The sequence below is a fragment of the Pseudophryne corroboree genome, chromosome 5 (genome assembly GCF_028390025.1).
Source record: "Pseudophryne corroboree isolate aPseCor3 chromosome 5, aPseCor3.hap2, whole genome shotgun sequence".
NCBI lineage: Eukaryota > Metazoa > Chordata > Amphibia > Anura > Myobatrachidae > Pseudophryne > Pseudophryne corroboree.
This window is the reverse complement of record NC_086448.1, coordinates 118,969,959-118,982,204: the sequence shown is the minus strand read 5'-3', so window position 1 is coordinate 118,982,204 and position 12,246 is coordinate 118,969,959. Positions and strand designations below refer to the sequence as shown.

General features: G+C 40.9%; 1 protein-coding gene across 2 annotated transcripts in view; it reads left to right on the top strand.

Moving 5' to 3' along the window:
- Positions 1-8,235, top strand: part of LOC134928840 (protein lifeguard 2-like) — a 64,417-nt gene extending 56,182 nt beyond the window's left edge. The window contains exons 7-10 of one of the 2 annotated variants that reach the window (XM_063924804.1): positions 831-918; positions 1,559-1,648; positions 7,604-7,651; positions 7,781-8,235. In XM_063924804.1, the coding sequence (XP_063780874.1) occupies positions 831-918; positions 1,559-1,648; positions 7,604-7,651; positions 7,781-7,930 (376 nt within the window). In that variant the 3' untranslated portion in view covers positions 7,931-8,235. The remainder of the gene's footprint in view (positions 1-830; positions 919-1,558; positions 1,649-7,603; positions 7,652-7,780) is intronic. The other variant, XM_063924805.1, reaches the window with a different exon arrangement.
- Positions 8,236-12,246: the final 4,011 nt, after the last annotated feature.

Sequence of the window (12,246 nt, the reverse complement as noted above, 5' to 3'; positions counted from 1 at the left end):
TCGGATTTTTCCGTATTTTGGAATAATTGCATACCATAATGAGATATCATGGCGATGGGACCCAAGTCTAAGCACATAATGCATTTATGTTTCATATACACCTTATACACACAGCCTGAAGGTCATTTTAGCCAATATTTTTAATAACTTTGTGCATTAAACAAAGTGTGTGTACATTCACACAATTCATTTATGTTTCATATACACCTTGTACACACAGCCTGAAGGTCATTTAATACAATATTTTTTAATGACTTTGTGTATTAAACAAAGTTTGTGGACATTGAGCTTCAGAAAACAAAGGTTTCACTATCTCACTCTCACGAAAAAAGTTCCGTAATTCGGAATATTCCGTATTTCGGAATATTTGGATATGGGATACTCAACCTGTAATAAGTTTTGCTTTGATGCTTATTCCTATATAAATCACAGTGTTCTTGGAATAATTCCCCTCTTCCAACCCTTAACAGGTCATTACAGTCAAAGGAGTGTCTAAAAATATTTTGACATACCATGTATATGTTATTTTCCTAATTTCTTATTAGGGTATAATCATGGTTAGAGTTACTACTAGGAAACTTAGAGGTTACCTAGAGTCAGGATTAGGAGAGGAATAGAGGTAAGCAGGATATAAGAGTGCCAGTTAGATAGTAAAAGGAGCAAGGTCACCAACAGAAAATAAAGTGTTGAATGAGGGTATGTAGAAACCAAGAAACAATTACGTCCGAATGTGTAAGCCCCTTTACTTTGTCTTCTGTTAGAGAATAAAACAGAGAACCTATAAATAAAGTTGTACAGTTGTTTTCAGATTATCCACAATTTCTCCCCAGGCTCTTTGATGCTGATGCTGTGATGTGGGCTACTGGAGCCACCATACTCGTCACACTGGGTCTGACACTTTTTGCTTTTCAGACAAAGGTAAGAGTATAAGTGTGACAATACAGTATATACATTACATGGCAAGAGAACTGACATTGCTAGTACTGTAACCAGTGATCACAAAATTATATTACTGCCAGTGATGCAGCGGTGAGCCTAGAATGGGTGCATTGTGTCTGTGTACACAGGTCCATGGGTCAAAGACAGCCCCGCATTGCACACCCTGCACTCAGGAGAGATGCATAGTGCGGTGCCCTCCCCCCTATATTTGCTACTTCATGGAGTGGTAGATGGATAGATGGCACAGGAGATAGCAAAAGATCCGGCACTGTGTCAGTCTATCTTCACATGACCCAGTTTTCTGAATACGTTGCAGGAGAGATGGCACTCCACAGGTTTTTTTTCTGTTTTTTTTTTTTTTTTTGGGGGGGGGGGGGGGCACTACACACAGGATGCCCCATCTGTTGTAGAAAATCCACATTACAGTTTGATGTGCCAACTGAATGTAGTTCACCTTTATAATGCAACTTAAAACATTGTAATATTGAGTAACTGCCTGTGTAAATATTAATTAATCTACTACATTCTATTGTCATTCATTCATTCATTCAAAAGTTAATTAATTAATTAATTTTTACCTGTTATGGAGTTATAACTGACTGATTTCTCTCATCTCTAGTGGGATTTCACCGTTTTATCTGGGGGTCTATCTGTTTTCCTGCTGGTGTTAGTGTCTTTCGCAATACTTGGTGCCATCTTCAGGTCCTATGTGAGTACTAACAATAAATCACAACCCTTTTCCTCATAAAACTACACCTAGATTGTGTGTTCAATGCATTCCATGACTAATGTCTCAGGATGCAGTTCTGCAACCATGAAGTGCGACTAAGGGGGTCATTCAGACTTGATCGCTGCTGTGCATTTTCGCACAGCGGGAGATCAGATCCAAACTGCGCATGCATATGCACCGCAATGCGCAGGCCCGACAGACAGCTACAAAGCGGATCGCCGGTCAGCGATGGGTTTGTGCGAAGGATCCATTCATATGGGAGTTTGCAAAGAGATTGACAGGAAGAGGGCATTTGTGGGTGGCAACTGACCGTTTTCAGGGAGTGTTTGGAAAAACGCAGGCGTGTCCAAGCGTTTGCAGGAAGGGTGTCTGACGTCAAATCCGGTCCTGAACAGCCTGATGTGATCGCAGCGGCTGAGTAAGTCCTGGACTGCGCAGAAACTGCACAAACTCAGCTACACATGCAATCGCACCCTTGCACAGCTAAAATACACTCCCCTGTAGGCGGCGACTATCTGATCGCAGTGCTGCAAAACTCGCTGCCCAGCGATCAGGTCTGAATTACCCCCTAAGTGTGAGAGGTGGAAAAATCTTTAAGGACATATATAACAAAGTTTAAACGTCACATCAAGTCCAACCTCTCACCACTCTACTTAGTAAATTGAACCTTTCTGTTTTTCAACTAGATGACTGCTGGGAATAACCTCAATTATGACATATTTATATTACAAGTCACTTTTGAGTGCATGAACACAGATGAAAGGCAAAATCAGGGAACCTCACAACAACTATTCTTAAATTGTATAAGGTGTAAAAATTAGAGAAGAAATCAAGACAATGGTTTGTGTGTCACATTATTCCTTGTCAAGGTGTTGTCAGTCGTATTTGGCATTATGCTGATCCTCAGCCAACACAAGTAAACCACTATTTCAAGTTTGTGACTTATGACCTCAACATAAGTAATGTTTACGGATTAACTACCTTTAGGTTGTTCAATGTTAAATTCATACTGCTTGCAAATAATAGTCTATCTCATCCAGCTCATTCTTCCTCTAACAACATTTACAATACAGGTTGAGTCTCCCTTATCCAAAATGCTTGGGACCAGAGGTATTTTGGATATGGGATTTTTCCATATTTTGGAATAATTGCATACCATAATGAGATATCATGGCGATGGGACCTAAATCTAAACACAGAATGCATTTATGTTACATATACACCTTATACACACAGCCTGAAGGTAATTTTAGCCAATATTTTTTATAACTTTGTGCATTAAACAAAGTGTGTCTACATTCACACAATTCATTTATATTTCATATACACCTTATACACACAGCCTGAAGGTCATTTAATACAATATTTTTAATAACTTTGTGTATTAAACACAGTTTGTGTACATTGAGCCATTAGAAAACAAAGGTTTCACTATCTCACTCTCACTCAAAAAAGTCCGTATTTCGGAATATTTGGATATGGGATACTCAACCTGTATATCCAAAGAGACTAAGAAAAAAAAGTAAAATCAAAGTGTGCTCTGATCAGAAACATACTGGGTAAACCAAGCATTTTCACATACAACAAAGTAATGTGGAAAAACTGTCTGTGCATTAAGAAACCTGAAGTATGTCTCAACATTCCATGTATTAGACAAAATGAAAGTATCAGCAGACTATGGCCCAAATGTAAGAGGCTACAATTGTCGCCATCAAGGTCTCAGCCTTACGTATCCTGTCCGGTGGTGTCATATCACAGTGTCCTGCACTTCTACTGCCGGTTGGGGGCATTCCTGAGCATCAGCATTTCCACTGTATACAAACATCCTGACTGCATGGGCATGTTGGTGAACAAGGCCAATCAGATCGTGGGAGCTGCACTCACATGACCACTGCTACCAATAGATGCAGAGAGCGCCATGTTTAAACCAGCCTCTGTGACTTACTTATAGGCAAATCAATTCACTTCTTAGGAAGAGGACTCTCCCTGGCTCTGGGCTTCAGTTTCTCTATGCTCTTGTTAATCTATGAGTTCTCCTGTCAGCTACAAACAGGTGCTTCAGCAAGTTCCCCTTTTACTGCTGCTGTTAACTTGCAAGGATTCCACGTCTCCATCCAGTGGCTCTCCTTCAGCAAGAACTCTGCATTGCCATTCCACATCTGTCCTCAACATTGCTCTGCATTGCATTTTTCTGTCTAGCACCTTTCCTGCTAGTTACGCTATCAGACCAGTCCACCGCTAGCATACCATTGGTGTAGGTGTTTGGTCTCTGCATTCCAGTTATCTAGTAGCTAGGGCTAGTGCTGAGACTCAGGTTCTGTTTCCAGCTCTGTGCACTGGGGTGTGGGATGCATATATCTGAACTTCCCATCTCTAGTCTCAGATCTTGATTCCAATATAGTTTCAGTTTGGTTCTATTTGTTTTGTTCCCTGAGTTTCCAGTAGTCGTTCCAGCTCCAAGTTCCAGGATTCAGGGTATGGTCACCAAAATTGGTTCAAAGGTCTCGTGGTGGATTCCAGTTCAATTCAAGTCCAGTCTCTGGTCTCAAGAATCATTTTATATTCCCAGTACTGCTCTGGTCCTAGTTATATCTAGATGAACAGAAGTCTTATTAAAGCACCTAGTTTCAGCTGCAATACAGATAAACAAATACCGACAACTGTGACACCGATTTGCTAGTCCTGATAAGGTTACAACAGTAAAGCAGCTAGATTTAAAGCGGAAATTAGCTTCAAGGCAAAACCAGGTTCATTTTGCCTTGAAACTCATTGCTGCTTTAGATCTAGTGGATATACTTTGCACCAAACGGTGCTTATTACATTTGTGCCTTTATGTTTCTAAAGCTGCTGATTCCAGGAAAATAATTTATAATTTTAGGAAGTCCTCGACTTGTAAGGACTTTCAACATGTCAAGTGGACGTTATAATATGAGGGAGGGCACTGCTGGTTTCTGCTGTTCTTCCATCTCCATTCAGCTCTCAAAATAAAAAGAATGCTTCTTCATCTTCTCCTAAAGCATCTAAAGTTTCCAATAACCCAAAGATGGCCCAAAGGAAAATTAGAGTCGCTACCTCATCATCTAAACCAGATGTCCAAGGTCGGACTTTCACTAATAATAATGCACCAACTTTAAAAAATAATAACAATAATAATAATAATAATAAAAAATAATAAAATTTAACAAAAAAAAATAAAAAAAAAATATATATATATATATATATTAAGGAAGGAGCAATCAAAGACATAGTACATTCCTGCATTAAAACTGTAACAGTATACAGTGAAATATACATGGATAAACATAATGAGTAGGTCCATACATAACCAATGCAAAGTAGGCACGGCCGGCACTGAGGAGAAAAAGAAGAAGGAAAAAGGGGGGTTTCCAAACAAACTATGTAGTTGTGGGCAATGTAATGGGAGCATTGCCTAACAGCTGTCTGGTTTTATATCATTGTGTTGAATGAAAGCATTGATCCGGATATGAAAAATAATCTCTACTCTACTCTTTGTGAAAAGTGGCCTCCAGTCAGTCCATACAGAAAGCGTAAAACAATTTGGAATTAAACAAAGACATTTATGAGGGGTCACCATGGATCCACTTTACAGGACACATTTGCAGGCAACCGCTGATAGAATTAACATTAATTTTTCACAACCCTGTAACAACCTAATTGAGGCACGAGCAATACCCAAAATCGCCCACTCTGCAGTTAAGGGGCAATAATTAAGGCGGTAGGTCGTGCAGAAACCCCTAACCTGTCTCCAAAAATTAAATTTAAGAGGGCAATACCACATACAATGTAAATATGTGACATCAAGGGTACGACACTTTTAACAGGCCCCTGATTCAGAGAGACTTATTAAAACCCTATTATATATAGGTATATATAGGTATCTATTATAGTATATGTCAGAAAATATTTCCCTATACATCATAGAGGACATTGTGCGTAAAGAATGAGAAAATATGTTAAGAAGGTGCTCCAATGTGATGTGGGGAAATGTTTTGCAACCATGAGACCAATCCATCAAACTAAGGCCAATTTATAAGTATATGGGGGGTCATTCCGAGTTGATCGCACGCTGCAACTTTTTGCAGCCCATGCGATCAGATAGTCGCCGCCTATGGGAGTGTGTATTTTAGCTGTGCAAGTGTGCGAACGCTTGTGCAGGGGAGCTGTACAAAAACATCTTGTGCAGTTTCTGAGTAGCTCTGAACTTACTCAGCCACTGCGATCACTTAAGCCTGTCAGGTCCCGGAATTGACGTTAGACACCCACCCTGCAAACGCCTGGACACGCCTGCATTTTCCTCTCCACTCCCAGAAAACGGTCAGTTGCCACCCCAAAACGCCTTCCTGCTGTCAATCACCTTGCGATCGCCACTGCGATCGAAATCTTTGTTAGAACAATCGCTGCCTGGCGTTCCCCGTCGCGGCAAGTGGCGCACCTGCGCATTGCGGCCGCAGCGCATGCGCATTCCGGACCCGATCACACGGCTGCGAAAAACTGCAGCGTGCGATCGGGTCGGAATGACCCCCATGGTTGTGTGTAAGAGTAATGAATTGAAATAGATTTTCTACGCATAAGAGGCCTAGATAATAGTGTCCAAAGAATTAGACCAATCTTGTAAACTAAAATTTGTAATCACTGATCTAACATAATGCACATAGAGTAAATTCAATTAAGGTTATCCTTAATTTTTGCAGGTTGGACTCAGTATTGGGTTGTTTTATCCACACTTAGGATAGTAGTATCAATATTGGGTATACATTTTAGGGACTGTATTGTCTTCAGGAGAGTTACTTCCGAATTTCTTCTAAGCATTAAAAATAATTTGTCCATCCATTAGATCATAGACTCCTACAGATCTCAGTTTGCTGGTAAAAGTTCTTATGGATTCTCCGTTTTAAACCAATTTCTGAAGTTCTCTAAGACAATATTAGTATTAGGAAAGAAGTATTTCAAATCACAATTACCTCTACAAGAAGAGTTCCTTAAACTATGGTCATGCCCCTTGCATTTGGTCATGCCCCTTCCTGGCTATATCTAGATGGAGAACAGAAAAATGGACAAGAAACACCAGAGGTACTAAGAGCACACTCTTCTAGAGCAGTGGTAACTTCTAGGGTCAAGATGGCTTAGGTCTCTGCAACACAACTCTGCAAAGCAGCAGGCTTTGTTTTGTTTTATAACAAACTTCTATGTCAAATTGGGAAGTCACTTGGAGTCATTGGGAAATAGGAGCAACTCCAATATACAGTATGCCATCAGGGGGTGTATTGAAGACTATCTGTTGCTACCTATTTATCATGGAACTTCACCAATTGCAAAGACTACCATGGAATATTTAAGAAAAGGAAAATATCAGTGAGTATATTCCACAGTTTTCTATAATGGAACATGATGGAAATCTAATATGAAATCCAATTAACAGAATATGAATTTATGCATATAGGCACATGGAACAGGACTATGTCATCTCAAATTCCTTGGGAAGATATATTATATTCTATATGCTCACTATATGGCTGGTTTCTGTGATTGAAACAAATGAATGTGCTGAGTACAGATATTTATAGAGACTTCCTCAAATGTGAATTATGGGAGGTATTGTTTTTGATGTGCTATGTTACCTGTAGCAATACAATCGATACCATGGAGATAAACTCAACCATTGTCCTCTGAGGACAGAGTATCTGGATATTGTCATAAACCTTATATGACATGGTTATATTATATGTAGCTGTAGTTCTGTCTTGTCTAGCACCTGCAATGGCTTCACCCACGTCCCAAAAGTCCCTATCTGCCCTGCATGCTGGGACTTGTAAGGGATCATCAGCAGGATACCTGTGGTTTCATACATGTGGTTTAAAAACAATCAGCAGTATTTGTTGGTTTCTGACTTTACTTTTGTCTTTCTTCTTCCAGTGGTTGAATATTGTATATGCATGCATTGGAACATTTGTATTTGGCATGGTAAGTACTATGTTAATCTGGATTGAAAACTGTTCAACTTTAATATATTTAGATGTCTTTTTATTCACATATAACACATATTTTATATCTTCCGACACCTACATTATAATAACTTTGTTTCCTTTCCAGTACTTGGTTATTGACACACAACTAATTACTGGTGGAAAACACCGCTATTCTCTGAGCCCGGAGGAATATATCTATGCTGCGCTCAACATTTACGTGGACATTGTGAATCTCTTCCTGCTGCTGTTGCAGCTATTTGGACTGTGCCGGTAGTGTAAGGACTGTTTATGGTGCCCATTACAGGGCCATGAACATTAGTTCCTGAAAATGTACAAGACTCCACGCAGCCATTTACAGAAATACTGATACGGCAATGGGAACAAGCTGCACCACCTTTTCTTTACAGAAATGCATTAATGTTTTTCTTTGCTGATTTTCATATTGTTTTTAAATTATTATTATTATTATTTGTTGTTAAATTGATTTTTTCTGTAATGTATTGTATGTATTGAACCTTTTTTTTGGTATGTGGATACATTTCTGCCACACAATATTAAAACTTATCCCCTTAAAATGTCCTTTATGTACTCCTCCCTACATTACTGCTTTGTAAATAGTAGCATTTAGGCTACACCCCTGATATGTCCACCTCCTTATTGCAACATCCCACCACTTTTTAGTCCTTGAAATTGGAATTGGACAGCCAAATTGAGTTTCCTGGGGTTTATGCTCATGGCTCCAACCTCAACCTTGTTCCCTTCTGTATATTCTTGTTCCCCTCTGTATAACCATGTTCCCCTTTATATAACCTTGTTACCCTCAGTTTATCTTTGCTCCCCTCTGTAAAGCATGCACATACTGCATTATATTAGCATATAGAATAATCATGAGATATTGATGCTACTAGGTATGTCTATCCCAACAACCACACTGCACCACTCTAAGCAACAATCCATAAAATAGAATTAAAAAAAAAAACGAAATACAGCATAGTAAACTAAAAGCTGCTTGAGAAAACGTAATAGAAAGTTTACCATTGTGCGGCCTTTGCAATCCAATCCACATAATGCTATCACAGCTTATCTTTCGATAGACTGGCATTATACATTTGTCTGATATTACAGTCTTTCTTGACTGTAAGAGGACCATGAAATCTGACAGTAATAAGGTATGTTGAACATAAATTCTGTAAATGTAACAAATGAGTGTTACCTATAAAGAGGAATGACATATATAGGAGTATTTTCATCACGTTATGTCACTAAGGTTCTCATCACATGTGTATTTCAAAGTATGTTTTTGTTGCAGAGATTAAATGGGCCTTATTTTGAGTTGCACACAGCTCCATATGTGTTTGAATCTAGTGAATTTTAGGAAAACAGTGGGTGGCTAGATGCGTGCACTGGAAGACATGAGTATAGTTGCACTGGCATACCATTAGCCACATATGGGGCCGTGTGCAACAGAACCCGTCCCAATATGTTCAAAGTGTAGTGAACTCTATGGGGGAGATTCAAATGTTTTAAAAGTCGGTTGGGTGTCTGTTTTTTCCTGTCTATTAGATAGAAAAAAACAGACTCCCGACTGACTTTTCAAACATTAGAATCTCCCCCTATATCTGCATAAAAAAAGGAGCTGGTGATTAATTATTATTATTATTATTATTATTATTATTATTAATAATAATAATAATAATAATAATAATCAGTAGTAATCAGATAATTATTATTAATCAGTATTTAAAATGCACCAACATATTATATGGCATCAAAGAATAAGATCAATTGTGACAAAGGCAAATCACCAACAATAATCCTACAGAGAAACATAACATATAGCGGTCTAGTCCATATTTGCTATTTGCCATAAGAGGCCCCAGTGCGCTGTGGGTGTATTGCTAAATTGGACGGTGATCCTGTTGTCTAGCCCTGTGTAAAGGAAAGCTGAAAAGACACATTTGAAAAGTGTTGTGTGTATCCTGGTGGATTCTCTTCAAGGTCCAATGAAGGCTGTGGAGTGTGACAATCGTTACTCATCCACGGACTTGCAGTGTGGGTACTGTCAGATTGTTATACATCACATACCTGATGCTCCGCTCAGTGAAATCCAGGGCTGTTTCTAGCCAATTTGGCTCCCAGTGAGAGATCTAAAAATGTGCCACCCCCCACCCCCCACACACACACACACCTAGATAATAAAAAAAAACTTGCGCGTGCTCCCGGCAGGGGGCGTGGCCTCATCTAAATGGGTGTGGCCTCATTTAAATGAGCATGGCCTCGTCTGAAAAGACTACCTCGCACCCCAGTTTTTGACCCTGCTCCAACAGATCACGACTACCACAGGAAAAAAAAATTCTACCATATTAAGCCCCACACAGTAATGCCCCCTGCACCATATTATGCCACACACCGCAATGCCCTTGATACATTAATCCCCACACTATGGCAGGCAAGAGTCCCCATTTCACACATTACGGCAGGTGTCCCCATTTATACATTGAGAGAGAGAGAGAGAATACTTACAGAGGCGATTACCGCTCTTCGGCCCGCCTCACCAGTCGCTCCTCGCGCCGGCCTTTCCCTCTTCCTAACTTGGATCCCCTTCTGTACTCCGCTCGGGGGAAGGGGGGGGTTTGCGGAGTGACGGGGTTGCGTCGTGACGTAACGACGCAGCCGCGTCATTCCGTGAAACTCCGCCCCCCCGAGCGGGTTACTTGGGAGAAATAGGAGGGGGAAGCAGGGAGCCACAGTTAGTGCCGCGGCGGGCGCCCAGTGCGGTTGCACTGCTCGCCTGCCCCAAGAAACGGCCCTGGTGAAATCTCTGAATGATCTTTGGGCTACCTGATACTGTGTATGCTGCATGTATACACTAAGCACCTATAGTCAACTCCATTTCTTACAGATGTTCTCAACAATCATTTATTATAAGTAGCATATGTAAAACAGGTTCAGGGGCACAACCCATGATATTCTTGTTTATGTTTGTGATAACGTTTCTTGTTCTGTATGATGAATGTGTAATCTATTGTATATAATAAAGATAACTGCTGATGAAAAGTAGGTCATCCCGTTGAAGCACCAGGCACTGAGTTGGTCACTCTGCTGGTGACTGGGCGGCAGCAGGTCAGCATCAGAAAACAGGCCCGTGAGGAGAAATGGAGGTAAAAGTAAGTCAAGAAAAATGAGGGTTAGGAGAGAAGGAGACTTAGTGGCAGGAGAAAAAGATACTGAAGGAGCAGGCAGGCAAGGGCACCAAGGAGGGGGAGGGGTGTGGGTACTAATTTCCTGGGCCTGGGCTGGCTGGAGGGTCCTGGCAAGGCCCCATGCAGTAGCACATCAGGCAGGGAGATAGCGGAGACTTAGGGGTGTATTTACTAAGCCTTGGGTGGAGATAAAGAGGACAGAGATAAAGTGCCAGTCAATCAGCTCCTCACTACCATGTCACAGGCTGGGTTTGAAAAATGTCTGTTAGGAGCTGATTGGCTGGTACTTTACCTCTGCCCACTTTATCTCCATCCAAGGCTTAGTAAATAGACCTCTATGTCTTGGATGGAGATAAAGTGGATAGAGATACCAGCCAGCTCCTGTCATTTTTCAAACCCAGCCTGTGACATGGCAGTTAGGATGTGATTGGCTGGTACTTTATCTCTGTCCACTTTATCTCCATCCAAGGCTTAGTAAATAGACCCCTTATACTGCTCAGTCTCTCTCGCCAGCCCAGCACATGGATGGTCCAGGGAGGCAGCAGCAGCCCGCTCTCTCTCCTGGCAGCTGTTACAGAAGGGCGCTTGCTCTGATCGTCCACTCCCCTGGATCTGCACCCTGGTTGAGGCCGGGGTACAAATCTGTCCCTCTTTCCAGTGGATGTTTTGTAGGGTACACACCCTACAGGATCTGGGCCCATCGCTACTCTTGGTGGCTCTGAAGGCGGTACAGTGAGGAGCAGACACAGAGAAAGAACTATAACTATAGAAACAATGACAACTTTAAATTTTGCTGTGCCGCCATTACATTTTCAGAGATTGTTGTTAAGGTAATTTTCATCACTCTTAATGGAAATACCCATGTTTTGTGATTACAGTGCAGCCATGCCACCTGTGGTATTCCTGGCGCATCCTCTCATGTTATTTGCAGGGGGACAGATTAACATTGCATTGCATCCAATTCTGAATAAGGTACTTAAGTTGGTGTACATTTACTAAGCAGTGATAAGAACGGAGAAGTGAGCCAGTGGAGAAATTTCCCCATCAACCAATCAGCAGCTCTGTATCATTTTATAGTATGCAAATTATAGATGTTACTTCAGTGCTGATTGGTTGCCATGGGCAAATTCTCCACTGGCTCACTTCTCCGCTCTTATCACTGCTTAGTAAATGTACCCCTAAATTTGTGAAAAATGTGATCAGTATTTATTTAGCACAAACCTACAACACTGCTATGTTATGCCGGGGATACCACGGCGCAACAGCATAGAAATCATCAGCGGTTTGTACCACTGACAACACCGTAGCTTGGTTGATAAGCAGACCAGCCAGTCATGAGAGTCTGGATTCAGAACACTTATATACACAATGGGGGTGATTCAGAGTT